Below are 27635 nucleotides of genomic sequence, written 5' to 3'. Positions count from 1 at the left end.
CCGTTACCTGACGGCATATAGCTGCGGTTGGGATAGCGGGTTGGGATAAGTAACTCGGTGGGTTTCCCTCCGGGTCTACCGACGCCTATGAATTCATCCCACATGACCCCCAAAGACACCATGAATGCCTCCCCCGCAGTTGCTTGCTGCTCTATCGGTATGCCCTGTGACATGAGGTTGCATCACAACCACGCATATACTTGGTCAAGCGAGGAACTATCATTTACACTTACCCAGGGAGGCAGTTGATCATCAGCCGACTTCCTTTCTGGAAGAACGATAGATAGTTCCTTCAATCTCAACCTCGGCGGATACATCTTCAGAAGTAAATCGTAGCTCAGTACCAAGTATAGTCCTGCCAGTAGGACAGCCACCGTGTCGCGTTCTTAATAAAGCGGACTCCCGACCTCTGTGCTCTTTTGTGACTGCATAAATACACCGCCGTGACTTTAAGAGCAAGGCAGATCGTTGACCATTGTTCAATCTAAGGTGTCAGCATCTGAAAACACTTGGTCCACAGAGCTAGACCAATTGATCCAGACTTGCCCACAATGGCCCCAAGTCGCTCTGCCAATTATGGCCGGGCCCTTCCAAGGCGGCAATTTATTGGAGTTTTCTCCATTATTTTACTTCTCTTCCTCGGCGTGGTGTTTTTCACCCCACACGCTGCACCTGGGAAGACTGGGTTTCAATTCGAGGACACAACTGCCAAGATCAAACATAGAGCCTCTGCAGAAGGCGACTTGTTTCTAATTGGAGTTGGAAAGGCTGATATCACCGGTCCAGTGGTCAGTACAAAAGCCTCACCGTTCCCGTACCCATTGCTAAGCCCAATCTAGGTCGAGATAGGCTTCGCTGGGTATGCAGACCTTGATCAAACAGGCACAGGACTTCGGCAGCGTATTTATAGTCGCGCATTCATTGTTGCGGATGTAGAGAACCCGAAAGATCGGTTTGTATATCTGGTATTGGATACTGCCTCCGGCGACACCGCGGTAAGATATGGTATCATGGATGGCCTCGCGGCTCTTGGCAGCGACTATTCAGTCTACACCCAACACAACGTCGCAGTCACGGGGACGCATTCTCATGCCGGACCAGGAGGCTGGTATAACTACCTACTCCCTCAGATAACGACACTTGGTTTCAGCAAAGAGACGTATCAGGCTATCGTTGACGGTGCTGTGCTCTCTATCAAACGCGCCCATGAAAGTCTCCAAGAGGCAAGTAACTGTCCATGCTGATTTCCGTACCCAAATCTAATATTTCTCCAGGGCTACCTCGGTGTTAGCACAGCAGAGGTGGAGGATGCAGCGATAAACAGATCTCTGTGGTCATATCTGAACAACCCGGCAGCAGAGCGCGCGAAGTATAGCGCGTCAGTAGACACAACTCTCACTCTCCTCCGATTCCAGCGAGCATCGGACAACAAGAACATCGGTGTGTTGACATGGTTGCCCGTCCACGGCACTTCACTCCTCGGCAACAACACACATGTCGCAGGAGATAACAAAGGAGTCGCGGCGTGGATGTTCGAACGCGAGATGGAGAGTGAAGACTCGGCCGCCGATGGCTTTGTGGCTGGATTTAGTCAGGCAAATGTCGGCGATACGACACCAAACACACTGGGTGCATACTGTGACGACGGCTCGGGCAGCCAGTGCAGCCTCGAGAACAGCACATGCGCAGACGGATTGTCACAATCTTGCCACGGTCGAGGGCCTGAGTTTAGGAAGCTCGACCTCGGAGTGTCCAGTTGCTACGAAATTGGACGCCGACAATACGTTGGTGCCAAGGAAGCTTACGTAGGTTCCCAACCGTCTATGAAACAATTGCTCAATATCTAACTGGTATGCAGGACACATCCTCCACCGCAGTTGTTGGGTCAACCGTGAAAAGCTTTCATTTCTACCATGATATGAGCTTCTGGGAATTCAAGCTCCCCGACGGAAGCACTGGCAAAACCTGCCCTGCTGCGCTAGGTTATTCTTTCGCTGCCGGCACATCTGACTGGCCTGGGTTCTTCGACTTCACTCAAGCCGACTCTGGCGATCCGGATGCGAATCCCGTGTGGGCAGCCGTGTCGGGCCTGCTTAGGACGCCGACTGCAGAGCAAAAGGCATGCCAGGGATCCAAGCCCATTCTTCTTGACGTGGGAGAAATGTCGGAACCTTACCCCTGGTCACCTAACATTGTCGACATTCAGGTGCTCCGTGCTGGTCAACTAGTCCTTATTATAAGCCCGAGTGAAGCCACGACCATGAGCGGCCGCAGGTGGAGAGACGCAGTTGGCAAGGAGGCAGCTACTTTTCTCGACGTGGATCCCATCGTGGTTCTGGGCGGCCCTGCCAATACATACGCGCACTATGTTGCTACGCCCGAAGAGTATGAGATCCAACGTTACGAGGGAGCCTCGACTCTGTACGGCCCACACGAGCTGCACGCATATATCAATCTCACAGTCTCAAACCTGGGCTATCTCGCGCCAGACTCAAACAAGGTACCTGATCAGGGACCCTTGGCCCCTGACAATCGCGGCGATTCACTTTCGTTCATCACAGGGGTTGTATATGACGCCGCGCCGATCGGCTCCGCCTTCGGCAAGGTACTGGACCAACCCGACTCAGGGAGCCTAGGGGCCGTTGTCAAGGTGACATTCCAGGGAGCAAACCCCCGTAACAATCTGCGATTGGAGGGCACTTTTGCTGCCATCGAGCAGAAGATCAACGGGGTGTGGACACGGGTGCGAGACGATGCAGACTGGTTCCTGGTGTATTCGTGGCGTCGCACAAACTGGGTCCTTGGTCACAGCGAGGTGGATATTACGTGGGAGACGAGCGGCAACGCCGAAAAGGGCACGTATAGGGTCAAGTATTACGGAGATTCGAAGCCCCTTATAGGATCTATATCGGCGTTTACGGGGACAAGTCAGGAGTTCGTGTTGAGTTGAAGGAGCGGTCTTACTAAAATGATCGACGGGAGGAGCAGCAAATTCTCCTTTAGCTTGGGGGGCCTGGTGGAGAGCCGCTTCAGGGCCTCGCCAGAAGGACAGAAGGATTTTTAGCGACAAACGGTCAGCTACAGAGGGTTAACTACAGAAGGGTTAGCGGGGAGTACTCAGTGGAGCCTCGGGCTAACGGCAGATCTTTCGCCCTGCCTGAGGCCGACGGGTGTCTAAGTTAAGCCCTACGGTGACGGGAATACGGTGGGGCATTGGGCGGTAATTCACTCTTTCTATTGGCTGGAACCCTTCCGCACTATGTTACGTCGCTCAAAGCCCCCCGCATTAGCTGAGGTGGAGATAGTTTAGCTTCTTTCAACACTCAACCAACGCTGTATCTTGAGACCAACGAGGTGACGAGGCCCGTTTCACCGCAATGCAGCCAAGAAGTGCGCTCAGATTGCCATTTTTAACTGTTTACGATCATTGGTCTGTGACCCGCACTGTATGCACTGCGAAAATCCTTCGTACCGTCCTCGCCGTGTTATTCAGTCGCCTCGCAAGCCACCTGCAAGAATATTCAGGCGAGGCAACCTGGCGTCGATGCGGACTGCAGCTAAGCCTCTTGTCCGACTTGATCCGCACATGGCTTTATTCACATGTGCCTTTTCCCGTTCAACTCTGAGGCCTCCTAAGCCCACGCGGCCTTGATCATGTCGGCGACCTTCTCTCCAATGCCGTACGCTGGCATCTGCGTGTGGCCGTTGTTCAGGGTGGGCATGATGCTGCAGTCGGCAACTCGGAGGCCCTTGATGCCCTTGACACGGAGCTGCTCGTCAACAACCGAGTTGGGGTCGGACGACTTGCCCATGGCACAAGTGCCAGCGGCGTGGTAACATGTCGTCGCGTTGTCCCTCACGTACGGAGTCCAGTCCTCTCGCGTCTTGAACCCAGCATGCGTGGCAGTAGCAGGCCAAGCACCCTTAACAATGTCCTTGGTTCCAGCACCTTCCATGACGATTTCGTTGCCAAACCTGCAGGCTTCCGAAAGCACCTCCACATCGAGGGGGTCAGAGAGGTAGTTGCAGTCAACTACCGGCACGGCAGTGGGATCCCCACTTCGCAGCGTCACGGTTCCTCGCGATCGAGGCGCGAAGAGCTCGGCGATGATGGAGAATGCATGCTTGCCGTTCACAGGGAACTGATCAAAGTGCTTGGGCCCGCCATAGCATTCAGTCGTGAAAAACTCGACGTTTGGCTGCGAGGGCGTCAGACCCATCGGGTCGCGGCCTTCCTTTCGAGGAGCCGACTTCCACAGCTCTGAGTCGGCAAGCCGCTCATCCAGACGAGCAAAGGCAAAGATGCCAAAGGGGAAAGACGACAGGAACCCGGTCTTCTGTTCCTTCCAGAGTGCGTACGACTTGGCCAAGGCGTCTCCATGATAGACCTGGTGATCCTTTGTGAGGCCCTCCTTCTCCGTCTCGTAAAACATGAAGACGATCTGGAGCGATGTTAGTGGGTGGGGACTGTGCAAGCGGGGTGTCTTACCAGATGATCTTGCAGATTCCTGCCCACTCCAGGAAGATCGATAAGAGTGGGGATGCCATGCTTCTCGAGCTCACCCTTGGCTCCAATTCCACTGCGGTTCAGGATATTCGGGCTGCAGTACGCTCCACCAGAGACAATGACCTCCTTCTTGGCCTTCACCTCGACCACGGTACCGTCTGATTTGACAGCCCTGACTCCGGCAGCGATGAACTCGCCATCCTCATTTATGTCGAAAAGCACCTTATCTACGTGGGTCTCGACCATGAGATGGATATTGTCCCTTGGCGTCTTTGTGACAAAGTCTGCTCCAGTAGTGCGAATGCCTTGGTAGACGGTTCTCACGGCATGTCCACACCCGTGGGGTGTGTTTCCATGAGAGAACATGTCCGGGTCTAGGGGAAGTCCCTTGGACACCATCGAGTCTCTGACGAGATTGGAGATGGGGGCAAGGTCATGAGGCTCTGTGTGGAGATGACCACTGCTTCCATGATCTTCCTTAGATTCCTTGAACCAGGGCTTGCCATGGAAAGTTTCGGCCTAACATACCGGGGTTAGTCGTGAACAGAAAACGCAAAACAAAAAGCAAGGTGATTTGCGGTGCTGGCGATGGAAAGGCGGGGTGATGCCGCGTGGGGAAGCGTCAGAAATGACCAAGGGATTGGGCTTGGGTACCTTGTTAATGTAGGCAAAGACTTCTTCACCGCTCCAGCCTGGAAGCTCCCAATCGTCATAGTCCTGCTTCACACCGCGGATGCATAGTGTGCCGTTGCAGCCAGAACAGCCACCGAGGAACTTGCCACGGCTCAACTTCACCTGGCGGTCGTTCGCAGCAGCTTGCTTCTCAGAAACGACGTTCCAATCCGTCTCCTTGTCGAAGTTCTTAGACCAACTTGAGGGAGACGTCAGCAGTGACACGGAGATGGAATCTGTTTGCTTACCCTCCAACCATGTGTACGGTCTCCAGGTTCTCATTGTGTTGACCAGCCTCAATCACAAGGACCTTGGTGTCAGGATTTTCGGCGAGCCGTGCGGCCACGACACAACCGGTGGTGCCACCTCTGCGGGGAGATTGTTAGAACCAGCACAAAGACTTTGGCGATGTCGATCACGATTGAACCCATGAAACCGAAAGACAACTTACCCACAGACAATGAAGTCATAAGAATCAAGGGTCGCCATTGTAAGGGCTTCTGTATAATGAGTATGACAGATCGGGTGAAGGTCGAGTAAGATGGTTCTAACAATGATGATCTTTCAAGGATAAAGGATCCAGCGCATCTCGGCCGCGCACGCACATCTCTTATATGGGCGGCCTTTGGGCACTAACAGCGCTTCTGGGTTTACTTGCATGGCTAGTTTTAAGACACGCATCAAGCCGCTCGAGATTGAGATCTCCAACTGGACCAACGGCTGTAACTGTAACGGTTTCGTTACACGTGTAACAGGCGACCAGGCCAACAGGTCTCAATCGGCTATGAGAATACGACGCATGGCAGGGACACGTAAAGAGTCCAAGGGAAAGATGTGCACCGCCCAGGCCAGCATCATACCCAGGCTTGAAAAATGTCCAATCGGAGGGTGTCCGGCCTTTCTTCAAGGAAGGCCTTCACCAACAACGTTGCAAAGGAGCGGCGGAGCACGCGCGGATCCGTTTGGGGATCGGGGAAAGCCACCAACACCACAGCTGACGACGGCGCTACCAGGGCCAAGCCCGAATCCCATTTCCCATGCAGGCTGGCAATCTGGAGCGCGTTGGACGGCACCGGGATGCCTGAGGCAATTCTGAGCGCGCGTATATCGGCTATAAGATGATCAACGAGCCATCTCCGTCCTAGGAAGCTCGGGATTTACCGAAGGGCGGCGATCCTTTACTAGGTCTTTGCCGCGATGTCACACTTACCGCGCATTAATTGCAGAGCCTTTCGCCGTTGACGCGAGCTAGTTGGTCGCATTCAGCTACACCTACATACATAAATACGCATCTGAATGCTCAATATTCAGGCGAGATCAATCGCCCACATGGGTGTTGTTTCGAAGACTGACATAGTGCCATCGGCTACGGGGGCCACCTCCGGATCCTTCTTCCCGATGTAATGCTCCGTCAGATGCGGGCAGATGCCGAGATGGCCCAGCTCCCCCATGTCTTCAACTCCATGTCAACGCTGGGCCGTGCCATTGAGATCCCTGTTCTCCATCTCAACTATGACAAACCGTTATGGATCCTGGGGAGAAATGGCCTGACTCGCGACCCCTGTCTGTTAGTCGAAGGATCATCCCCGACGTTAAGACAGACATCCAAATCTCGCAGGCATGAACTAAAACTTGTTCCAGAATCTATGTTGTAATCGCAGGTCACTCAGGGGAAGATGCGACGCTATCTGCAGTCAAAAGATGGTGGAATGGCTCACTCGAGCCGTCCGTCTGCAGTTCTGTTTGCGAATTTATGTTGTCCTGACCCACCTCGCCGCTCCGCATTGAACTCGCCAGCTCATGAATCTTCGCAAAGTCTACCAGAGGCTTACCTGATTGTTGCGCCTCCTTTGCCCTTGGCATACCGCACTTAACATCCTCGTCTTCCCCTTTCGACTACATCCCAGTGGCCACTAAACATCCTCTACACCCTCGCACAACACCGGGCCGTTGGTTGCCTTCCTCAGTCATGGCAACGCCCTTTCAAACCGAGGCCTGGACCGAATACGGCATTGGGTCTTTGGTATTGTTACTACGGTTTTTCGCGAGATGGAAAACGGTTGGCCTAAAGAACTGGCAAGGCGATGACTACTTTGCCATGTTATCCTTGGTATTCTGGACGGCATGTCATCCTTTCCTCCGAGTTAAACCCTGAACACCTCTAACCGATCCTTTTTCATGCAGGCTGAGTTGGTCATGTTAGAGCTCATCGGTACGTTATGCTCCAAGGTTCACGCTGCAACCACACAGCTCCATCAGCTATTCTCTCGTTGATCGCGGTTGGTCGAGGAGTGTCGCTAATACTCGTCTCAGGCCAAAACGGAACAAATATCGGTGTCACGAACGAGATCGGCGCTACTCTGACAGACGCAGAGATCGCAAGGAGAGAATTCGGTTCGAAATGCCTTCTCGCCGGCTGGAACTTCTACGTGACCCTCATTTGGTGTCTCAAGGGAACCATGCTGTGCTTTTACAACCGCATGACGTATGCTCTCTCCGACACATACGATTCCGACATGTCCATGTACTAACACAACGACCAGGCTCGGCCTAAAACAACAGAAGATTGTCAAGTGGACGCAACTGGTGTGTGTGGTGGCGTACATTGGCGTCATAGCCGTCATCTGGGGCCACTGCACTCCTGTCAGGAAGAACTGGCAGGTAACGCCGTATCCCGGTGGTAAGTATTCCATGACCTGATAGCACAATGCAAACTAATGTGCCATAGATCAATGCACCCTCGCCGTTGCCAACTACATCAGTCTTGTGGTCCTCAATCTATCGTAAGTATCCGTACTACGTGGCGACGAAATACTTGGCACTGTGTCATCTCAGCGATGAATGCTCACTCGCAATTAGCACCGATTTCGTCATTGTCAGCATTCCAGTTCCTCTGCTCTGGAAAGTAAAGCTCAACATCAAGAGGAAGTTGATAATCGGCGTTCTCTTGTGCTCTGGTGTCTTCATCATGATCGCCACATTACTGCGCTGCGTCCTGTCGCTGAAAGACATTTCGGGCATCAACACCAGTACGATTTGGGCTATTCGAGAAACAGTAAGTACTCCCGTATTGCATAGTATACACCACCTTGCACCTGCTATTCTCGGCCCTACTTTGTCACTCCCGGTTTCTAACTTGTCACAAGTTTGTTGGTATCATCGCAGTCAACGCCGCCGCTATCAAGCCTCTATTCTCCGCATCCCGATGGATCGGGTCCAGCAAAGGAAGCAGCGAACGCTACAAGTCAAGCGGCTACGCAGCCAATAAGTACGGACATCCTTTAGGCACAATCGGTGGCTCAGGGGCCGGCCCCAGCGCGAATTCTGCGAACCGCCATCGCAAGATGATGACAGATTTGGGAGACAACTCCAGCGAGGAACACATCGTGCAGAAGCCCGACTACGGCAAAAAGCCCGATTACAGTGCATATCAGAATGATATCCGAGCGGAAAGCACGAAGAGTAATGGAAGTAGTCACCAAAACGGTATCATGGTGACAAGAGAATATGAAGTCAGTCCAGCGAAATCGACATTGGATGTGTAAGATATTATTGTTAGAGTTAGAATAAAGTAATGGAATGTCTTGATATTAATCACCCTCAAGTCAACGTTTCCCCCCCAGTAGTCCCAGGAAACTGTATAAACTAAAGCGCGGTCTGACCAAGTTCCGCCGAGATAGTGAAACATCTAATTGACATGGCATTGTAGACATGGGGAACGGGGGCACCTTGGCATCTAGCCACATCTGAAGGAGCATTGCATTGGGAAGAGGCCCAGAGCTGGCCTCCGTAGCCGATGGTCCGTAATTCGATTGAGTTGGATAACGCCAGGAAGCACATCCATTCTTTTGTACGCCCCTGCAAGGTATCTTGCAATCAGTTAAATAACCTCTCAAAATTCCAACGTCTGACCACTAGCCTAATGGACTGTATTTCGTCGGCGAACATACAATTTTGTCGAGTATATGTATTTGTGTGAAGACAAAGCCATGCTATCCATGTCAAGATGTATAGGGTAGCTCGAGCGATTTTGGCCTACCGCCCGTTATGACATGCAGCGTCGTCATGTATATTGCTTGCAAGTGGGTGACTATAGAGACGAGTTCGTTTTGTTAAGCTGTCCTATGTTGCTACCGACGAATCTGGTCCTTTTGGATGGAAAATTGTCATGAGATCCCCTCTTTTCGTCAAATAGGCGCCTGGCTCTCTTGCAATCTGATCCCGACTCCCTTTTCTCTCAACCATGAAGTAAGCTGGAAGTCTTAATTTTAAGCATTTCCAACGCCATAGAAGTTTAAAAGGGCGGTAAAGGAGTTCTAATATAGCATATTCCGACATTGCGATTTCTCTTGCCAAGACTCGATATCCACAACTTCATGAGAGTCTTAAACGAAAGCGGAGCTGTTGACTAATACGGGCAATTAATCCCTCTTGCTAGTGCTTCACTAAGGATAAGTTTCGGGATTTCCGAGCGCCTGCAGTGAGGATTAATGTTTCTCGAGTTCATTACCAGCTGGATAGCTCAAATACTTGAATCCAATATCACTGTCACCGGAACCAGGAACCATCCCCCCTAGCCCGCAATCATGGCTAGCAACATTTCTGATCTCCGCGTTGAGATCATCACGAATGCGGAGGACATCATAAGCAGCTTCGACTGCGCGTGCAAGACCTTCGGTAGCCAGACCCATGATGCTATCTGGATCGTCATGAACCCTGGTTGGGATACCCCCGAGGGGAGAGCCAAAGGTGCTCAGCGCATGGTGGACCGCTGGAGTGGTGTGAAGAAGGACAACAAGGGCGAACTGAACGTCATGCACGTCAAGGCGACTCTGCCAGACCCCGAGCGAGAAGGCGAGCGTATCCTAGTGGGCGTCGCAATCTGGGTCCACGCATCGGCCGTCGAGGGCCAGGGAGATGTCCCAGTCGAGGACACCCGCGCCGACCTCGAAGCGCTGTATCCTGGCAACGAGGCCGAGCAACGTTACGGCTGCCAGCTTCTCGAGTCGCTGCACCGACGACGTTTCGAGGTGATCAGGGAAAAGGCGACCGCTTCACCGCCGACAGTCATGGTTCTGGACCTTTGCGTCGTTGACCCGGTCTTCCAGGGCAAGGGCATCGCGAGAAAGCTGGTGCAGTGGGGTTTAGATGAGGCACAACGCCGGGGCGGGATTGAGGCTATTCTGGAGGGATCTAGCATGGGCAGACATCTCTACGCAAAGATGGGATTTAAGGCCGAAGGGGATGTTGAGTACATTGTTGACGCCGAGTTTGCGGACCGAGACCGGCCGCCCAACCTTTTTATGCGGACGCAAGGATGATGACCATCTACTCATTTCGTGTAAATAAGTAATGATAGAGTAATTGGATTTCCCTTGAGGGACTTTCGATGGCTAGAATAGAGGCCGTTCTAGTACTTCTCAAATTCGATGTCAGTTGGATAAAGTACTATTCTTTTGGCATGACTTATCAGCTTCGTTGAGGCATATAGTGCGAGTCTGAGAATTGAGTAATACCCCTATAGTCATAGATGAAAGAAACATTCATTTTTATAAAGTGCTTGGATCTTCTAAACAGCCTCGGAGTGAAGATGTTTGGAGCTCTATAGTATCATCTCACAACCTATCACTATCTTTGGTTCTGTTCACTCAACCAAGTGTGTCTTCACCTTCAATCCTTCTGGTAGCTTCCAATGCGTCTTAACGCCTCCCCAGCTCTCCTCATTGTAACCCTCCTGCACCTTCTGACAAGTCCGCAATCCCCACTCCGTCACACCCACCATCAGGCAGCTCTCAAACATGAACGCACAGCTACCGGCCCCAACCTTCGCTGGCTTCAGTTCCGCATCGCGCGCCCCCTCGCAGCTCTCCGCGTCCGGGCCGTGGCCGCTCATGACGTTGTGCAGGCTCGCGCCACCAGGGACAAAGCCTCCGGCGCCGCCGCGCTTCGCGTCGTAGCCTCCCTGGATGAGCCCCATGAACTCGCTCATGGTGTTGCGGTGGTACCACGGCGGGCGGAAAGTGTCTTCACCTACGAGCCAGCGCGGAGGGAAAATGACAAAGTCAGCGATGGCTGTGCCGGGGGTAGGGGATGGAGCGGATAGCACGGTGAAGATGGACGGGTCGGGATGGTCGAATGAGATGGTGCCGATGGTGTTGAAGCGGCCAAGGTCGTACTTGAAAGGGTAGTAGTTGCCGTGCCAAGCGACGACATCGAACGGAGTGTGTGGTTGGACCGTCTTGAACAGCGTGTTGTTGAACTTGACGGTGACGGTATAGGAGCCAGGTCCGTCCGAGGCAGTCGTGCCAAAGGCTTCACTGAAGCAAGCGACCGGAGATTGAAAGTCGCGAGCATTGGCGAGGCCATTGGATCCAATGGGTCCGAGTTCAGGAAGGTTGAAGTGACCCTCATACAGCTCGAGAGCATATCCCCGGACTGGACCCGTTGGGAGAAGGACCTGGAACTTGACGCCCCGGGGGATAACACAAATCTCCATGGGCCGCACGAGCAGCCATCCGAACTCGGTCCGGATATCCAAAGTGCCTTCTTGGGCTACGATCAATAAGTCTCCATCAGCGGAATAAAAGGCCGCTGTTTCATCCATGCTCTTGCCAGCAGCGTACACGTACATGCCGAGGCCCTGCTTCAAGGTGGGATCACCAGCGCCGGCCACCAATCTCAGGCCGGAGATAAAGTCCAGATGCTTCGCTTCATCGTGGTCGAATGGGTCCCAGCGGAGTTGGTTGGGGATGTAGTGTAGTGTGCCCTCCTTGGTCCCTCTAATGGTCTCATTCGCACCTGGATGTCCGGGCTCAGCGTCGGGTTGGTAGGGAGGATGAGCGCAAGAAGGCAAGACGCGATACAACCAAGTCTGCTTGTTCTCGTGTCTTGGAGCTGTGAAGGCCGTCCCCGAAAGCTTCTCAGCGTATAGACCGTAAGGCGGCTTCTGGGGTGAGTTGTGTCCCACGGGCAACGCGCCCTCAACGGCCTCAGACCTGGGAGAGAATGTCAGTATGGATCACACCCTCAGCCACCGGCCTCTTGAGCTTACTCTAGATAACAGTTGAAGCCATTTTGATACCGATACTTTTCCTTGAAATCGAATTGAGTGACAGGCATCTTGAATGAAAGCGGCTGGCTAGCTTTGAAGTGTCTGTCTAGCTCTGAAGTGTCTGATGGTGAGCCCAAGAATAAGCTCAAGAGGTGACACTACCCCGTCTTTTAACTACGCCCGGCCATGCGTAAATTCTCACAGATGACGTCCGTCGGCCGTTTGAGCCGTCCATGTGGTTGTACAGTTCCGCGTTGCAGCTTCACGGCGCGATCATAAGCGGCCCGACGGTAGCCGACTTGTCACTGCGCGCGCATTCCGCCGGCGATCGATGGCTGGAAAAGGGCTAAGGATCTGATGACGGACTAACAGCCGTGTGGGGAATTATGCGCCAGGGGTGATAGCCCACCATCAGTAGGTCCCCATTCCTGGGGAACATGGACTCGGAGGAAGTTCAACTTCAATGGTATCAGGACAGCCCCCACACAGTACGATGTGCGACCGACCGACCAACTACCTAAGGCAAGCAGTAGCAGCAGGGCTTTAACTAAAATGTATTTGATATTTATTGCATACCAAAGTATACTCTGGGCTAATAATAAACCCTTACTTTAGAAGTAAGAATTAAACTTTAGGATGTTAGTTACGTACTAAATAATAACAGTGTCAAGGACCCAAAAGACGCAAACACAGGAATGTCGGATGCAACACACCACGGCATGATGAAAATAAGCCGACTCGTGTCCAATCCATGATTTCCACGAAACATTTTAACACCACGATGTTCCAAGTTTCCCCAATGCAAGTCCAGTGCCGAAGTTGTGGATCTCAAAGTGGATGGACAAGGCTCATGTCAGATGGAGACATGGACTGCAATTGCACTACCGGCTAGAGGGGTGGGTAGCCCATATCTCCATCTGAAATCTCACAGTGGACACAACACGTTGCTAGTTTCAACAACATCCAACTATAATCATGGCAAACGAAAGCAATTAGAAATGCATCAAGCGGGTGAGAATGATTCTCAATTATTCAAGGAACCATATTGGAACCTTGTTAGATCGACCGGTGGCCGACCTGGAACGGAACTAGAGGAGTACACCAGGCGACGCGTCCAGCAGTCGCACAGAATATGACCCAGCCAAGAATATCTAATCGCAATATCCGGGCGCCGATCGCAACGAACCCAGCGAAACGAGAAGAAGAATTGAAGGAACTATTGGAACAGATATCAGTGTTGGCGTAGGGTTATTATGCCTCCTTCTTGTTCTTCTTCTTCTTGCCGCCGCCTGATGATGCGCCAAAGGTGGTTGGTGTCGGCTGTGACTGGAGGTGAACAACCAATTGGGTCCATGACTCCTCCTTGTCCCACTCGAATCCAGCGAGGTAGGGGTTGTCGAGTTCATCATCCGCCTGTGATGTGGTCAGTCAGCCTGTGTTACTGATCAAGTAGTATGTCGAGGAATGCATACCCGCTTCTTGTACGCCTTGTGAATGGCGTCTAGCGCATCCTTGATTGTTACTCCCTTCATGTTTCGGGCTGTTACCTCCTTCCCTAGCTTGAAGTGGAGGTCAATCTTCTTGACCTTGGGATTTGTCAGGGGCAGCTTGAGAATTGCGGGGTCCTCAATGCCATTGGGGCTTTGGTTGATCTTCCTGTATCATGAGGCAATTAGTCGCTGCCGGTGTATAGCAACCCGAAGTCGAGGGGTAGGGGGATCACTTACCATCCAGTCTTCTGCGTCTCGGGTGCGAGCTCTAGGTCAATTCCCTTCTCCTCTGAGGACATGTATTAGCATGGATACGATTGCGTCATAGTCCGACATCGGGACAGGCGATATTTGTGATGTTGGGCGTATCAGGGATTGGATGCATGTATGGCTTACCGAGTTCGTTGATGTTCATGACATCGGGAGCGAGTGAACTTTGCCTCCGGTGTCCCTTCTTCAGGTCGTCGGTGGGGGGAGATGATGAGAGACCTTGGACGGCAGAGTCGACCTTGGAGAGGGGGGGAAGGGGTTCCGACATGATTGCGGGTTGTTGTGTGGATTGGTTTGGGATGATCAAGAGATCTGGTGGTGGTTGCTGTTGAGCAGTGCTGTCCTGAAAAGGAGAGTCAGTGTCTATGCCCAATGCGGTGGAATGAGGTGCACAAGATTGGCCCAGAGAGGCACTTCAAGGCGGCCTTTAAATCACGAGACTTGGTGGAAAGCGAAGAGGGATATGACGACGAACCTTTGATGGGAAAGCAGGTGATTGCGGTGAAGTGGTGATGCTGTTGGTGGATGGAGAGGAGAGATCAAAAGAAGAGATGGAGGGGGGCAAGAGGGTTGTTTATTGTAAAGCACCTGCCGCCGCGATCACGCTGTCGTCAGACCGGGCGGGGTAACTGACCACCCGGAAGACGCTTGGCTGCACCTGCGTGCGCCGCCTCCCGTGGACGGCGAAGGGTGAGGTTGTAGCGGCGGTAGGGGAGGTACGAAGTACAGCAAGTACTTGCGACGATCGCGTGACTTTGACCTGACGGAAGGCGTGACGCCCCTTGCGCCTGGCTCAGGCGACTCCCTTCTACCGCATCGGGTTTAGCCCGGACCGTAACGCAGCGGAGCACACCGCGGAAGGACCACTACAGCACGTTTGGTACCCACTTGAGACTAGGCGCTGGGGCGCAAATCCGGGGAAAGCTTGTCGAAGCCCCACCGCGATCGGTCGTGGTGGCGTTTGGAGCGACGGCAGTCGGGCGATGAGCAGTTGAGGGGCCGGAAGGGCGGCAGTGGATACGCGGCGTCGAGCTGGATGCATTGGGTGCGAAAAAGGGCCGCTCGAAATGCTGCATTTGGGGAGCAACAGCGGTTGATTGCGGCCGGAGGGGAAAGTGCGAAAGGGGAAAGGGGAAACGGGTGGTGTGTCGTGTGTCGTGCTGGTTGTAGGTCCGGAGTACACAGTACAGTGTGACCGATCACCAATGACGCGGGATCGCCAGGTCTTGCCCCTCCCCGGAGCCTTCGGCTACGGATTCGTCTTGTTTGGCGCCGCTCATGCTCATGCTCACCTGATGGGTTGTCCCACGTCCTAAGAAAGTGAATGCCAGCCAAACCAACCACTTTCTGCGCTGTAACCCCGGCGCCCGAGTGAAACCTTGTGACGAGATGGAGGGGAAATGGAGGGGAGACAGAGTCATTTCTCCTTGGACCATTGGCTGCTACATGTTGGCTCTCCCACCATCTGCCCGCGTCGCCAACTACAATGGTACTCTACTCCGCCGGGCGAGGCTTTAGTGTTTGGCGCTTGAAGAGTTGGCCGAATTGATAGCGCTATCGCCCTCCATTGCTCCATATCGTAGCTCAGCTAACTGCTGTAGCTTTGGCCCCCTCTTGATCGCCATCGTACCAGCATCAGGCTGCGACAAGTCATCGCGACTGCCGCAAGCAGCCCCATGACCCCCCATGACGCTTCGTGAGCCCCCCCGCGTGCCCATGGCCCCTGTGACCTCCCTTGCTCTGCGTGCCTGTTCCTGTTCCTGTGCCTGGTTTTTATGGCATTTGCTCGCCGTGGCATGTTTCTTGGTAGAAATCGATGCCGGCCGCCCGTCGTATAAGGATAGCCGTCTGCATCTCTAGCCCCTCACTCGATTCTCCTCGCCAGTCCGTTTTCTCTGCTAGCAACTTTCCCAATTCAATGCCAATTCGCGTCTGCGTCTATCAATCGGCCTCAGCGATTCCTCGCGCAGCTTCCCCACTTCTCCCTTGTCTTACATCATGAACGCCAACATCCGATAGTGGGGCCGGGAACAGGCGACCTTGAGTGGAGCCTCGATGGATCCCTGGGTGGCATTGTCCCGTCAGCTCACCCAGCATGCCACCGTCAAACGACCTCCGGCACCGGGGGAAACCGAGAAGCGAATGATGGAAAAGAATTGATGTTTTTGCCCTGATCATGAGGGAAATAGAATGGGCCCTTTGGGAGTATGCCAATTTGAATTCCTATTAATGCCGTCGTCCTGGCGACGTTTCGGCGAGCGATCGCATCGACACCCAGGACTCAATTACGTCGTTACCACCTCACGTGAACGCGCCGAGCTCCGCCATCCTCCAGCCGCCGTCTATGGTCTGATGGTTAATTCCAAGTGCCTATCGACACCGACTTTCTAGCAAGGTTCCGATATATCCCAAACAAGGAATGCAAACGAGCCACGTTCGATGGCATCGGACGGCTACGGCAGGGCTACTCGATTGATGGGACGGTCAAGGGATGCCCAAGGTGGACAAGGTGACTAAAGTGGCCAAGGGACAATATCAACTAGCAAACAAAGGTATGTGCTCATTTACGAGCTGTGGAACTGACGGGGAATCCTCCTCACCGTAGGTGACTGGTGTCTCGTCTCGTGGCAATATCCCCAACAGCCTAAATCCATCGACCCTTGGCAATCCCCGGCCTCAGGCAGGCCTCGTCCGCCGACAACGATGATGCGCCGATAGAGTCCCCCCCGGTCCGAAATTCCGTGTCCGATTTAACATATTGCCGTATCCGAAATAAACAAATAACATCGTTTGCGGCTACTTCGTAGTTACGAGATTCACAAGGCGAATTCCGAAAGCGGCACCTGCATGCACAGTGCGTTGAGACCGGGAACGGCATCGGAGGACAACGCAACACACGTCTGTGGTACTATATCCCAATCCTGTAACGTCTCATGAAGAACGACAGAGAACGGAGAAAATAAGGAACGGTCCGAAATCGTCAGGCAATCGGAGGATTATTATTAAACCCGACTTCAACTACAGTACATAGGATACCAACGGTCCCCACCGCGCACCTTGGCCTACCAAGCCATACGAGCCAAAATGCCCTTCGGCCAATTTCTTACGCCATACTTCCTCGCTTCGTCCATAAGAATAATCCCCATACCGAATGCCATGGGAAGGAACCAATACTCAACAGGAACCTCGGCCGTGAGCAGAACGCGATGGAATACAGGGGGATAGAGCCAAAGGAAGGCCATGACCAGAGCAAACAAAATTGCTGGGAAGAGGTACAGGTTCTGTGTCTCTTTGTTGAACAGGGGGGGATGCTGGATGATGGATAGACGTCGGGTGCGGACGGCCAACAAATTGAACCATTGCCTGCGATTTGTCAGAGAATATGCTCACGCGCATGGATGGCCCCCAATAGGAGGCTCACCGATCTCGGCGGTGGATGCGACTTACATGACGACGAGGTTTACGAAGTAAATGGACGACGCCTCGTACAGCTTTTGGGTGTAATAGTCCGGGTCGATCGAGTCGGGGATGTTTCCGAAGGAAAACCAGATAGTTGAAAATGGGATACCGTTTCGCTCCAGGTACCAGTACGACATGGCAAACGACGCCGTCGTCTCCATCATCCCCACCACGCCATAGGCCTGCACGATGAGCTGCCAGTCGACAAGCCGATCCTTGCCCGGGATTCTCGGCTTCCGAAGCAAGACATCCGCCTCCGGTGCTTCGTATGCGAGAGCGATGGCTGCCACCGCGTCGGTGAACAAGCTAGACGTGTTAGTTGGCTGGAAACGTCGTTTTCACCATCAAAACTCACCAGATAATGATCATGAGGAAGCTACTCAAGATCTGCGGGATTCCAAATGCGACATTCGTCATGACGGGCCAAAATTCGCTGAAGCTTCCGGCGGGCAGTAGATACGCCACGGTCTTCTTGAGGTTGTCAAACATCATCCTCGCGTATCGCAGTGCTTCCACAACGCTCGAGAACGAGTCCAGCAAGACCATGTCGGCGGCTTCGATGGCGATATCACTGCCAGATCCCATGGCGATACCCACGTCGGCAGCTCGCAAGGACGGGGCGTCGTTGACGCCATCGCCTGTCATGCCTACGATCTGGCCACGAGCCTGGAACTCTCGCACAATGCGGAGCTTGTGTTCTGGAGTTGTGCGGGCAAAGACAATTTCTTTATACGCCGCCAGTTGATCCCACTGGCCTTCATTGAGTGTGATGAGTTCTGGACCACTGAGAACAATAGCCTGGCGTGGCCCGTCAGACCCAAAGTCGAGTTCAAGAGCGCGAATGGAGGGGTCGAGAGTGGTGGTACGATGGAGTGCGTCAATGCCGTCGACATGTCTGGTAGTGACAATTCCGCACTCCCTTGCGATGGCCTGCGCAGTGAGTGAAAAGTCTCCAGTGACCTATTTAGTGTTAGTCCTGGCTACGTCTCTCATATTGGAGGCTCTTACCATGAATATCCGAATGCCAGCCAGACGAAGGGTTTCAACCACGTCAGGAATCTCCGGGCGAGGAGGGTCAACGATGCCGACTAGGCCAACAAGGGTCAGCCCCGAGGCGGCCTGCTTGTGCATTTCCGAATCCAAAGCCAAAGAAGACATTCCAACTGGAAAGACAGAGCTGGAGAGGGCTTTGCGAGCCAAAAGCAGAACTCTCCTGCCCTGGGATGCCCATTCATCCTTGATCAGCTCAATACTCTTGCGGGTGACATCATCCAGAGTAATGGTAACGCCCGAGGGGTTAACATAGGAGCTGACCCTGTCGAGGAGGATCTCAGGCGCACCCTTTATGGTCAAAAGCCTGTAAGTGGTCAGCACTCAATTCGCGGATAGGCATGCGGTGCAATGACTTACACGTCGCCCGGCCCGAACACGGAGGCAGTATCGGCAGGCAAGGCAAGTGCCACGCCGCTCTGATGCGCCAGGGTGAATGCCTTGATCATATACTTGTTCTTGCTGTTGAATGCAAGCTCATACTTTGTGTGCCAGAATCGGCGAAGCACAGCTACCTCACCGAGGCCTTCGGAAAATCGAAGAATTGCCTGGTCCGTGGCGTCACCATGGATGATGCGCTCATGAAGTGGATGGTTGATGGTGGAAGCGTCAAAGGTACCGGCATTACACAGTCCTGCAACTGCACGGAGTTGGCTGATGGCGTTGTTCTTGGGGTTGGCGTGTTCGTTGAGAACTATCAGATCCCTGGCCTCGTCCGCAAGCATCCTCTTCTCACCGATTGCGCATTCAGTAACAACCATTTTGTTCTTTCATTGTTAGCGAGTGGTCACGATATATATTGGATGAGGTGCAACCAACCTGGGTCAATGTTCCGGTCTTGTCAGAGCAAATAACCGATACCGAGCCGAGTGTCTCCACGGTTTTGAGGGACTTGCAGAGGATCTTTTGCTTTCGCATCATGTTGGCGCTGATGGTCATGCTGGCCGTCAGAGCGACAGGAAGGCCTTCTGGAATGAAGGCGACAGCCACCGAGACGCACGATATGATGAGATTAGGGACATTAATCCAGTCGGGATACTTCTTTCGAAGCCATGTTGCCCTATCGACATTAGCCTCAATCAACAGACCGTTCGGAGTGTATGGACCTACCAAATGATAATGACAATGATGATCATCAAGAGCATGATGGAGCAAATTACCATGACAAAGTGAAAGACTTCTCGCTCGAGTGTCGTAAGACCCGTCTTGGGCTTGTTAGTAAGCTGAGCAATTCTACCAAAGACAGTAGTGTCTCCTGTGGCGACAACGACTCCAGTGCATGTTCCAGAGGCACAATGTGTGCCCTGAAGTCCAATGCATTTTGTTTCTAGGTAGTTGTCATCGGTAGAGTCCACGGTCGCTTGAAGAGGAGCGGATTCGCCTGTGCCGTATTAGAAGAAATGTCCTTTACTATCTGTGTTACGGTCGTGTGCTTGCCTGTGAGGATGGAGCGATCAAACTTGGCATCAGATGATGTCTCGGTGAAGCGGACGTCGGCCGGGAGCTTATTTCCCGCTTTTATGAGCAAAATATCTCCCGGGACGAGGTGCTCAGCAAGCAGGGAAACCTCATGGCCATCGCGAACGACTTGACAGAACTCAGGGAGCATGGTCTTGATAGAGGCCATGACTCGGGATGAGGACCAGTCCTGCCACAAATTGAAGGCGGCTTGGATGAAGAACACGGCGAGCAGGACGATAGCAAGCGCGAGATTAGCATCTGCAGGCGGCTTTCCAAGGGGACGCCATGCGATGAAGACGAGGATGGAGGCAAGTAGAAGGACTGTGCCAAAGCCCTTCAGGAAGTACCCAATAATCCTTTTTGTATTGTGTGTCGGTGCGGGAGACGGAGCGTTCTTGCCATAGCGGGCGACTCGACGCTCGACTTGGGCAGCGGAGAGGCCTTCGTGAACGGCTGTAGAGAGGCGGCGAAGCACTTCCTCGACGGTGTTGGTATGCCACTCAAGCTTTCCAAGATCTAGGGGTGGTAAAAGTTAGATACCACCAATACACAATAAACACTCATGCGTACCTGTTGCAGCCTCAGTGCTCTTTTGCGTAAACCCGGACTTTTGATTGTAATCTTCAATGTCCATAGACCTAGAACAAGATCAGGAGGAATTCTTGTTCCATTTCAACAATCGTGCTTACACAGTCCGATACTGGATGGGAAGAACGTTGGCAGCATCTATGGAACTGCGCCTAGAGTGAATGGACTGAATACCCAGGGAATCCGTCGAAAGGCCTCGCCTCAGGGGCGGCCTGGCCTTGGTTCCAGCCTCCTCATCATCACGCCAACGGATGCGCTCAGGGGCTGGGGCTTTGGGTTCAGGTTCGTCCATGAGGAATGAAGAGAAAGAGACGGCAGAGCAGTCACGGCAGTATCGCACGGGAGATGCAAGCGAGTAAGCAAGAGAGAAGAAGAAGCTGAGAGGTGAGCTTGAGCAACATGGTGCTCGCAGATGCCCCCTTTATACTGAATTTGACGATGGCTACGGTTCCAGACCAGTCGAGGGCAGTGCTAAACCCTCGACGTGTGACGAAATTGCGCATGCATTCACGAGACGACACGGCGGTAGAGAAGAGAGGAGAGTGGTGCTGGCATCACCAAAACTCGAAGATGTGCGCGCACGGCGGCAATGAGACAGACGTGAGGGGGAAACCCAGCAGCACGAGAAGAGGGTCTCACAGTGCGACGAAGCACCCAGCCAGGACCCAGTGACCAAGTGCAATATCCGATAGTCCTTTCCCTTGAAGACCCTTTTTTTTTTGGCGACGCAGCGGGCGTTGGGGAAAATCGCTCATAGCGGGCGGTAGGTGAAGTTGCGAGTTGTCGCGGGAGTGAAGTCTTTGATATCTGGGAGCAAAGTATTTTACCGCAATGCCAAGCTTTGCGGGAACAAGCGAGTGACAACCAATAAAAGTTACCGTCTATGCTGAGATCTCTAGGCCAGGGCCTCGATCTGGCTGTGCTCCGAAACCTGGTGGAGATGAGACTTCGGTTTCCTGGATTTAGCTAGGCTGGTCGGCATCTAGAAGCGCGAAACGAGACGAGGAAACTAGGGCGTTGTTTGCCATACGAGCCAGCGCGATTTGATGCCGCCCGCCGCCCGCCTCGCCGCAAAACAGGGAAATTCCACCGCTCCGGGTATGAGGGGGCGATGCATCCGCCAGCTGTTGTCACAAGCCCCTTGCCCTTTCAGCTGGATCTTTTGTTGTTGTCGATCCCCTCCAGTGTTGTTGCCCTTGCCGATATAAGCCGTGGGAGGGGTAGTAGGCGGCCTCCCATGACACCGCTCACCATTGCTGTCCCCACTGCGTAACTGCGAGAACTGCTACACCCAGAACAGTCAGAGCTCCATTAAGTTATAGCTAGCTCCATGAGCTTGCCGTCATCTGGACAAAGAAAGACAATGACATAGCGGCCGCAGCTGACGGGGAAGGGCCTGCTGCTGATGTTCCCTTGCAGTTCATTGGTGCCGTGGCGTCTTGCCTGCTGGAGGCATTCCTGGCATGTTTATGGCCAACACCAACCGGATCCATGAGTTGTTTATTGGCCGTTCAAGAGGAATTCAGTTACTCCTTATCGACATGCTTTGTTGTTACTCACGACATTCCAGCAATTTCGACCACTTCATATTCAAGCCTCCTCAGCCTCGGACCACTTCCCTACGCCATGACTTGGTTCTTCCAACTACACGTAGGAAGCCGAGTGTAAGCATAACATTGGATGGTGGCATTAAACCAAGACAAAAGTGGAGGTGGCACATGCAATTGACCGGGTGTTTGTCCCGGCTCCCACCAACATCATGCGCGCCCACAGTATTGGGGTCAGCCCTGTAGCCCTGAGGGTTGTGCCGGGAGGGGAGTTGTCTCCTCTCTGCGCTTGACGACGGGTTGAGAGACGGAGTTCAGCCGCATTCGAAAGATCATGGTTGGGTTGCTCATGACGGTTCAGCGTCCATCGTCAAGCACAGTCGAGCACAGCTGGGCATAAATCCGGACCGGTTCGAGCTTGTGTGTGTGTTATTGACCCGGGCCGGACGATGGAGGTTGTTTCACTCCAATCCAGCCCTCTCCAGTCTTCAAACTTGACCGCCAATACCAGCACGAGTATAAATTGTGCGACTGTTGTGATGACAGGTCGCATCCATTGCGCTCAAAGGTGGGAATGATGTCGACCAGCCCCATCCATAAACCTTCGTCTGAGTTCGCGGGTGATCACGCGAAGTTCAATCGCAAACGCATTCGCCGTATAAACAATATGATGATCGTAGCCCATTCAATTGGCTTCTTCGTCAATTACACGAAGTTCTAACAAGCAGCTTGCGCGATAGCGGTAAGTGGGGGGCCAAGAGATGAAAAAGTGCTTGGCACCAGAACTTGGATGAACACGGTGGGTGGGCTTGCGGCAACTCCCCTGTGAACAATACGGTGATAAGCTCTTTTCCCCCGTCTCCCCTCAAACCGAAGTGATCAAATGACGGACGGCGCTCCAGGACGCTTTGGGAAACCCCGATATTCCCTCACCGGCTCGCTTGCGACAAGAGTTGATCTGCGCCGCTGACGTTGAAGTCGTCGTCGTGGATGGCGCCACGCGCGGGCTAGGAGGTGCGGATGAATGGCCGAGAGCACATGGAAAACGTGGAATCAGGGATCAAAGAAGCGGTCTCAAGCTTCGGGAGTGTGTGAAGGTTGGGGCTGTGCTTGCAAGTTCCAGTGGTCCCCGCAGTTGATGCATCGCGAAATTGACGCCGACACGGTTGGCCCTACTCGTGTAACCCCGGACACAGGCCGCAAGAGTAGCCGCCCATGATCCAGGACAGCATTCAATTCGCCGGAGATTTAATTGCGCTACGGGGCATAGCAAAGGCAAAGCAGACAGCTATTATGCTGTAGTGTGCAATCCGGCGAGCGGGTGGATGTCACCACTTGTCGTTGGTGTGCTGGGACGCTGTCAGCACAGCCTCAATCGGATGAAGTGACCAATTCATCAACCCCCGACGTTTCTGCGTCGCCAGTTTCTCACTCTCCCTCGTCATTATTTTCTTCTTGGTCCTTGGATTCTGCTTCATTCAGCGGCGCGCCTCCTGCCCGCACCCTACGTCGGTAGTCGACCAGACATGCCACAGCCTGGACAGCCTGGACAGCCATCTCCAGCTCTAGTTGAGCTTGGCAGCCACCAGCGGCCCGTTTTTGGACGCGCGCTCTCAATCCAGAGCACGGACAGACAAGCATTCAGACATTCAGACGTCCAGACGTCCAGAGCCCAAGTACGGATGAGGCCGGTCTGACCTCACTCAAGCGAGTGTGACCATGGAGGAACCCGTATCAATTCCAATGGCCAAAGACTTGCAAAAAGGACGCGGCATCTCCCCCGGCTCCTCTCCGCAGAACGAAGCAAGCGCTCGCTCAATCAATCTCGACGCCCAGGGCCGCGCGGATCAACCGTGGCCCCATCTCGTACATGACGCGGCCTCCCCCTTGAATCTTCATGGTAAAACCCGTCGACGACGCGAAACCGTCAGCAAAGGACAAACTCTACGGCGTTGACGCAGCCTATTTGCCCCCAGGAGAGCGTCAAAGCGACCGAGCCACGGATGCCTGCTGCGTGTATTCTCGAGACATATCATCTAACGGACTTCCCGCTTCTCCGGTGCTCTTCTCTCCCCAAGTCAATTACTTCTTTTGGTGGCGTCATCCACACCGGCTCGCGCTGTGAGGTCGACTAATAAGATAGACTTGTCCCCGTTTGTCAGCGGGACGCGCAATGCTTGCAACGTCAGCTCTCGGAATCAACTGCCCGCACCACGACGCCAAAATTGCCGGGCCAAAACCCATCTTGCCAACCTCCACGGTTGCTCTCACCGTCATGAATGCTGCTCTCTCGGCCTGCCTCTCGAGATTCTAGCCTCTCCCCAATCTCCAGCCTCTAGGCTCTAGCCTCTAGGTCCTTGTCCCTCCCCGCGAGGCTCGCCCTCTCCAGCCATGCCTAGACATGCTCCCGCCGAACCCTCCCCCGTCATCCACCACCCATGAGTCTGTCGCCGATGTCGAGGCCTCTGTTCTGAGCATCAAGCCTCCGTTACCGAGCCGGCGCCCTCGCACCGCCCAGTCGCCTAACAATGCCGAAGTCCAGGTCCCGCCTCTCGTCGCCGGCGCTCTCGTCGCCGCATTCGCCACCGCCCTGGCCGATGGACTGAACAACGACCTCCTCACCCACTACTACTTACCAGAGCAAAAGGTTCGCATCAACATCGACCGCGTGCTGGACCGCATCTTGTCTGAATTCACCGGCCAACTCTGGGACGAGCTCTGGCACTTCTATAGCCAATCCAACCCCGAGTCGGCACGCCAAGTCAAGCTCTTATTTGACGGCCCCATATGCCAATTGTTCCTCGTTCTCAACGGACCCGAGACTCCGCGATGTATCCTCGACAAGATAGGCCCGGGCATCACACGCCGGCCTGCCACATGGTCGTCCACTGCGCGAGGCATTGATCTGCCTTTGGCATTGCAGCTGCTTTGTAGCTTCTGGGACCGCGAGTTCCCCGCACGCTCAACTGGAGGATCGCCAGAAGACATCGCCCGCTCACTACACACCTACATCACCACTGGCGAATCCGCCAAGGCCCTCATCGCCAAGATCCGTGAGGTCTTGATCTCCCCTCACTATGTACAAATGCACCTCATGGAGTCTGCAATCTGGGATATCCTAATGAAGAGGCGTTTCCCGCCGCCCACGGACGGATTCCACGTCATTCAATTCAAGTTTGAGTGCCAGCTCTTTGGCCCCCTAGAAGGTATCGGGGATCCACAACTGGTTAGCATGGGATCGTTGCCGGCCATTACTGGAACAGCGAATGACTGCGTTTACACCACCGTATCCGAGTACACCTCCAAACAATGGCCCAAATGCGGTTCCATGCTGTTGGGCTGCATCGAAGATGCTGTGAAGCAGGCCTCTATTTCATGCCGCGAAGGCCAGGCATTCGCCGGCATGTCTCTCTGGGACGGCACCGACGGCAAAGACGTTTATTGTCCGAGTCTTCGCCTTCTACATCTTGAAGTCGAGGACGGATCTATCCGACTCAGCGTTTCCGCTTGGACGCATACCATGATCGAGATCCTACAGCAAATGGCCTGGACGTGCGCGGCCCTGAGCGCCTCGCCTTTCCCTGGCGCGCTGTCCGAGTGCGCCGTTGAGGTTTCGGACTGGACATATTTAGACGACTCGATCTACGTCGACTGCAGCCTGTCGCATCGGCCAGTCCCAGAGGGCGACGGGGCCGCGTGGTTGAAGCAGCTGCAAGGTGCTGCAATCGCCAATGGCTTCCCGATCAAGCACAGCGCCACCGTATCATCATAACAAGCAGCAAGATAGCAAGAATGTCAGCCCGTGTATATTGAAGACTTCTTACGCTGCTATGATATTTTAGATATTTAATTACTTAATGATACCCATCACGGCTCGCGAAGACCCTTTGCCCTCTGGCCAGTGAGCAACTCAGCTGCGCCATCTTCCTTGACCAAGTAAATGTCCTCGTGCCTCACGCCAAATTTTCCCTCCAAGTAAATTCCCGGCTCGTTAGTGAAGGTCATTCCCGGCTTCAGAAGCACGTCCTTGTTCCATTTGTTCAGGTAGGGCGACTCGTGAGCCTTGATGCCAATGCCATGCCCCAATCGATGGGTGAAGCCGTATCCATAGCCGGCATTCTCGATGACAGTCCGCGCCGCAATGTCCACGCTAGCGGCCGTGTTGTTGTGCTTGAAAGCTTCCGCGGCAGCCGACTGCGCCTCGAGCACAATCTGCCAGACGTTCTCCTTCTCTTCCCGCAACGGGTCTGGAATAACGCTGTGCTGACCCTCCGGCAGGTCAATGAGGAAACTTCGGCAGATGTCTGACGAGTATCCCAGGTAATGCGCGCCCACGTCGATGACAATCATGCTGTTGTAGGTGAGCTTCTTACCGCCGGTGACGAATCCACCGTGGGGCAGGGCGCCGTGCTCCTCAAAGAGAACAATGTTGAAGAACAGGCTGAAACCAATGGAGAGCATTGAGTTGTCGAGGATAGTAGTGACTTCGTCCTCGGTCAACCCAGGAACGAGACATGGGCGCATTGCCCTCAGAGCAACCACCGTCCCGGTGTTCACGGCGCGAAGTAGTTCGACTTCGGCAGGACTCTTCAGCTGCCTCACGAGCTCGGCCTCTGGGGAAAGGCCCACCGTCTTGAAACCCGCGGAGTCGAGACCGCGTACAATGTAGTCCCGAATCTCCTCATCGGCCATGAGTATTGGGGCCTCCTTGCCCTCAAACAGCCTCGACTTGATCAGTGTGTCGTAAGGGTTCCAGTGCTCTTCCCAGATGACAATGTCCAGCGTCTCCTCTCGAGAGGGGATACCCAGCATGCGGACGCGGCCTTCTTCGAAGTGCGGCGAGAGGTATGCCGTCTTTGCTACGACCTCGCCTTCGGCAGAAGTCTCTGGGAGAATGAGCATCAAGAACGGGCGCTCCTCTGGCTCCCAGGGCTCCCAGTCCACCTGCGAAGTGTTTCCATAGTACCTGAAGCTTGTTATTTCCCACGCATCTTGTCTTGATATTCAGTTCTTACTGGAACGTGTAGCCCGGCTCTAGCACGAACGCGTCAATGCCATTCACAGCCAAGGCCTTTGCCAGCCGATCACGTCGCCCAATGAACTCCTCTGCTTCAATCGGCCGAGCATCATCCAGGAACGAAAGGTCGGCCTTGAGGTTGTCGATTGAACACTGTTGAACTTTGGCCACGTCGAGCACGTTGGAATGCGAACAACGGTGATGACGGATGCCACCAAAAAATAGGAGCGATGTCACAACTACAGCGGCAACTGTAGCGAATCGGGATGATGACTTGCGCTTGGGAATAGGGCGAGGCTGCTGCGGCAGCAATTGGCCCTTCTCACTGTCCAACGTCGTCGAGTTCATTTTGCCGGTGATGTAAGACGACAGTTGAAGAAGAGCGAGGTCGGCGTCCAGGAAAAGGTATTCCATCCGAGACAATCACACCCTACTATGCCTGCAACCTCTCTTCCAATCCCATTCCTTGTTTATCAATGCTATCCAATATGCTCCAGCCAACAGTGGGACAGTGGGCCCGTAT

General features: G+C 53.7%; 9 protein-coding genes across 9 annotated transcripts; 4 read left to right on the top strand and 5 right to left on the bottom strand.

The window, feature by feature from the left end:
• Window positions 1-551: 551 nt before the first annotated feature.
• BGZ61DRAFT_504404 (neutral ceramidase precursor) lies at window positions 552-3065 on the top strand (the record flags this gene model as incomplete). Its single annotated transcript, XM_046251798.1, has 4 exons — window positions 552-788; window positions 840-1223; window positions 1275-1805; window positions 1859-3065. 4 exons carry the CDS (start codon window positions 552-554, stop codon window positions 2948-2950), a joined length of 2244 nt encoding a protein of 747 aa, XP_046107531.1. The 3' UTR covers window positions 2951-3065.
• A 165-nt stretch (window positions 3066-3230) lies between these two features.
• BGZ61DRAFT_446482 (uncharacterized protein) lies at window positions 3231-5738 on the bottom strand. The gene is made up of 5 exons (XM_046245214.1): window positions 5631-5738; window positions 5428-5547; window positions 5162-5378; window positions 4490-5026; window positions 3231-4442 (listed from the first exon to the last, which is right to left on the bottom strand). Exons 1-5 carry the CDS (start codon window positions 5666-5668, stop codon window positions 3633-3635), a joined length of 1722 nt encoding a protein of 573 aa, XP_046107530.1. The 5' UTR covers window positions 5669-5738; the 3' UTR covers window positions 3231-3632.
• A 1253-nt stretch (window positions 5739-6991) lies between these two features.
• On the top strand, window positions 6992-8773 carry BGZ61DRAFT_182886 (uncharacterized protein). Its single transcript, XM_046237699.1, has 7 exons — window positions 6992-7301; window positions 7364-7391; window positions 7493-7664; window positions 7723-7859; window positions 7908-7962; window positions 8039-8234; window positions 8326-8773. The coding sequence occupies exons 1-7, from the start codon at window positions 7149-7151 to the stop codon at window positions 8722-8724; spliced, it is 1140 nt and encodes a 379-aa protein (XP_046107529.1). The 5' UTR covers window positions 6992-7148; the 3' UTR covers window positions 8725-8773.
• A 776-nt stretch (window positions 8774-9549) lies between these two features.
• Window positions 9550-10626, top strand: BGZ61DRAFT_446478 (uncharacterized protein). The gene has a single exon (XM_046245213.1). The coding sequence runs from the start codon at window positions 9766-9768 to the stop codon at window positions 10498-10500; it is 735 nt and encodes a 244-aa protein (XP_046107528.1). The 5' UTR covers window positions 9550-9765; the 3' UTR covers window positions 10501-10626.
• An 85-nt stretch (window positions 10627-10711) lies between these two features.
• Window positions 10712-12519, bottom strand: BGZ61DRAFT_515552 (Homogentisate 1,2-dioxygenase). The gene is made up of 2 exons (XM_046252249.1): window positions 12231-12519; window positions 10712-12174 (listed from the first exon to the last, which is right to left on the bottom strand). The coding sequence occupies exons 1-2, from the start codon at window positions 12296-12298 to the stop codon at window positions 10824-10826; spliced, it is 1419 nt and encodes a 472-aa protein (XP_046107527.1). The 5' UTR covers window positions 12299-12519; the 3' UTR covers window positions 10712-10823.
• A 962-nt stretch (window positions 12520-13481) lies between these two features.
• On the bottom strand, window positions 13482-14258 carry BGZ61DRAFT_475109 (uncharacterized protein; the record flags this gene model as incomplete). The annotated part of the gene is made up of 4 exons (XM_046248648.1): window positions 13482-13643; window positions 13703-13886; window positions 13958-14009; window positions 14117-14258. The coding sequence occupies 4 exons, from the start codon at window positions 14256-14258 to the stop codon at window positions 13482-13484; spliced, it is 540 nt and encodes a 179-aa protein (XP_046107526.1).
• A 2794-nt stretch (window positions 14259-17052) lies between these two features.
• On the bottom strand, window positions 17053-20594 carry BGZ61DRAFT_491819 (uncharacterized protein; the record flags this gene model as incomplete). Its single annotated transcript, XM_046250472.1, has 9 exons — window positions 17053-17353; window positions 17438-17755; window positions 17805-18409; window positions 18458-18806; window positions 18860-19266; window positions 19319-19559; window positions 19610-19880; window positions 19937-20476; window positions 20531-20594. 9 exons carry the CDS (start codon window positions 20592-20594, stop codon window positions 17053-17055), a joined length of 3096 nt encoding a protein of 1031 aa, XP_046107525.1.
• Window positions 20595-24496: 3902 nt separating this feature from the next.
• BGZ61DRAFT_346346 (uncharacterized protein) lies at window positions 24497-25867 on the top strand (the record flags this gene model as incomplete). The annotated part of the gene is made up of 1 exon (XM_046239869.1): window positions 24497-25867. The coding sequence occupies one exon, from the start codon at window positions 24497-24499 to the stop codon at window positions 25865-25867; it is 1371 nt and encodes a 456-aa protein (XP_046107524.1).
• A 95-nt stretch (window positions 25868-25962) lies between these two features.
• Window positions 25963-27460, bottom strand: BGZ61DRAFT_345684 (peptidase M24, structural domain-containing protein; the record flags this gene model as incomplete). The annotated part of the gene is made up of 2 exons (XM_046239813.1): window positions 25963-27061; window positions 27111-27460. 2 exons carry the CDS (start codon window positions 27458-27460, stop codon window positions 25963-25965), a joined length of 1449 nt encoding a protein of 482 aa, XP_046107523.1.
• Window positions 27461-27635: the final 175 nt, after the last annotated feature.

This window comes from Ilyonectria robusta (genome assembly GCF_021365365.1).
Source record: "Ilyonectria robusta strain PMI_751 chromosome Unknown BGZ61scaffold_5, whole genome shotgun sequence".
NCBI classification, from domain to species: domain Eukaryota; kingdom Fungi; phylum Ascomycota; class Sordariomycetes; order Hypocreales; family Nectriaceae; genus Ilyonectria; species Ilyonectria robusta.
Note: the sequence above shows the minus strand (reverse complement) of the source record. Positions and strands in the feature narration are given on the sequence as shown.

Bases quoted from the DNA above. Each gene is read 5' to 3' on its own strand.
- BGZ61DRAFT_446478 (XM_046245213.1), top strand. From the start codon at position 9,766: ATGGCTAGCAACATTTCTGATCTCCGCGTTGAGATCATCACGAATGCG.
- BGZ61DRAFT_182886 (XM_046237699.1), top strand. From the start codon at position 7,149: ATGGCAACGCCCTTTCAAACCGAGGCCTGGACCGAATACGGCATTGGG. The intron at 7,302-7,363 runs GCATGTCATCCT...TTTTTCATGCAG, and splicing joins TATCCTTGGTATTCTGGACG to GCTGAGTTGGTCATGTTAGA. The intron at 7,392-7,492 runs GTACGTTATGCT...TACTCGTCTCAG, and splicing joins GGTCATGTTAGAGCTCATCG to GCCAAAACGGAACAAATATC.
- BGZ61DRAFT_515552 (XM_046252249.1), bottom strand. From the start codon at position 12,298: ATGCCTGTCACTCAATTCGATTTCAAGGAAAAGTATCGGTATCAAAAT. The intron at 12,175-12,230 runs GTAAGCTCAAGA...ATTCTCTCCCAG, and splicing joins GGCTTCAACTGTTATCTAGA to GTCTGAGGCCGTTGAGGGCG.
- BGZ61DRAFT_446482 (XM_046245214.1), bottom strand. From the start codon at position 5,668: ATGGCGACCCTTGATTCTTATGACTTCATTGTCTGTGG. The intron at 5,548-5,630 runs GTAAGTTGTCTT...ATCTCCCCGCAG, and splicing joins TATGACTTCATTGTCTGTGG to AGGTGGCACCACCGGTTGTG. The intron at 5,379-5,427 runs GTAAGCAAACAG...GTCTCCCTCAAG, and splicing joins ACCGTACACATGGTTGGAGG to TTGGTCTAAGAACTTCGACA.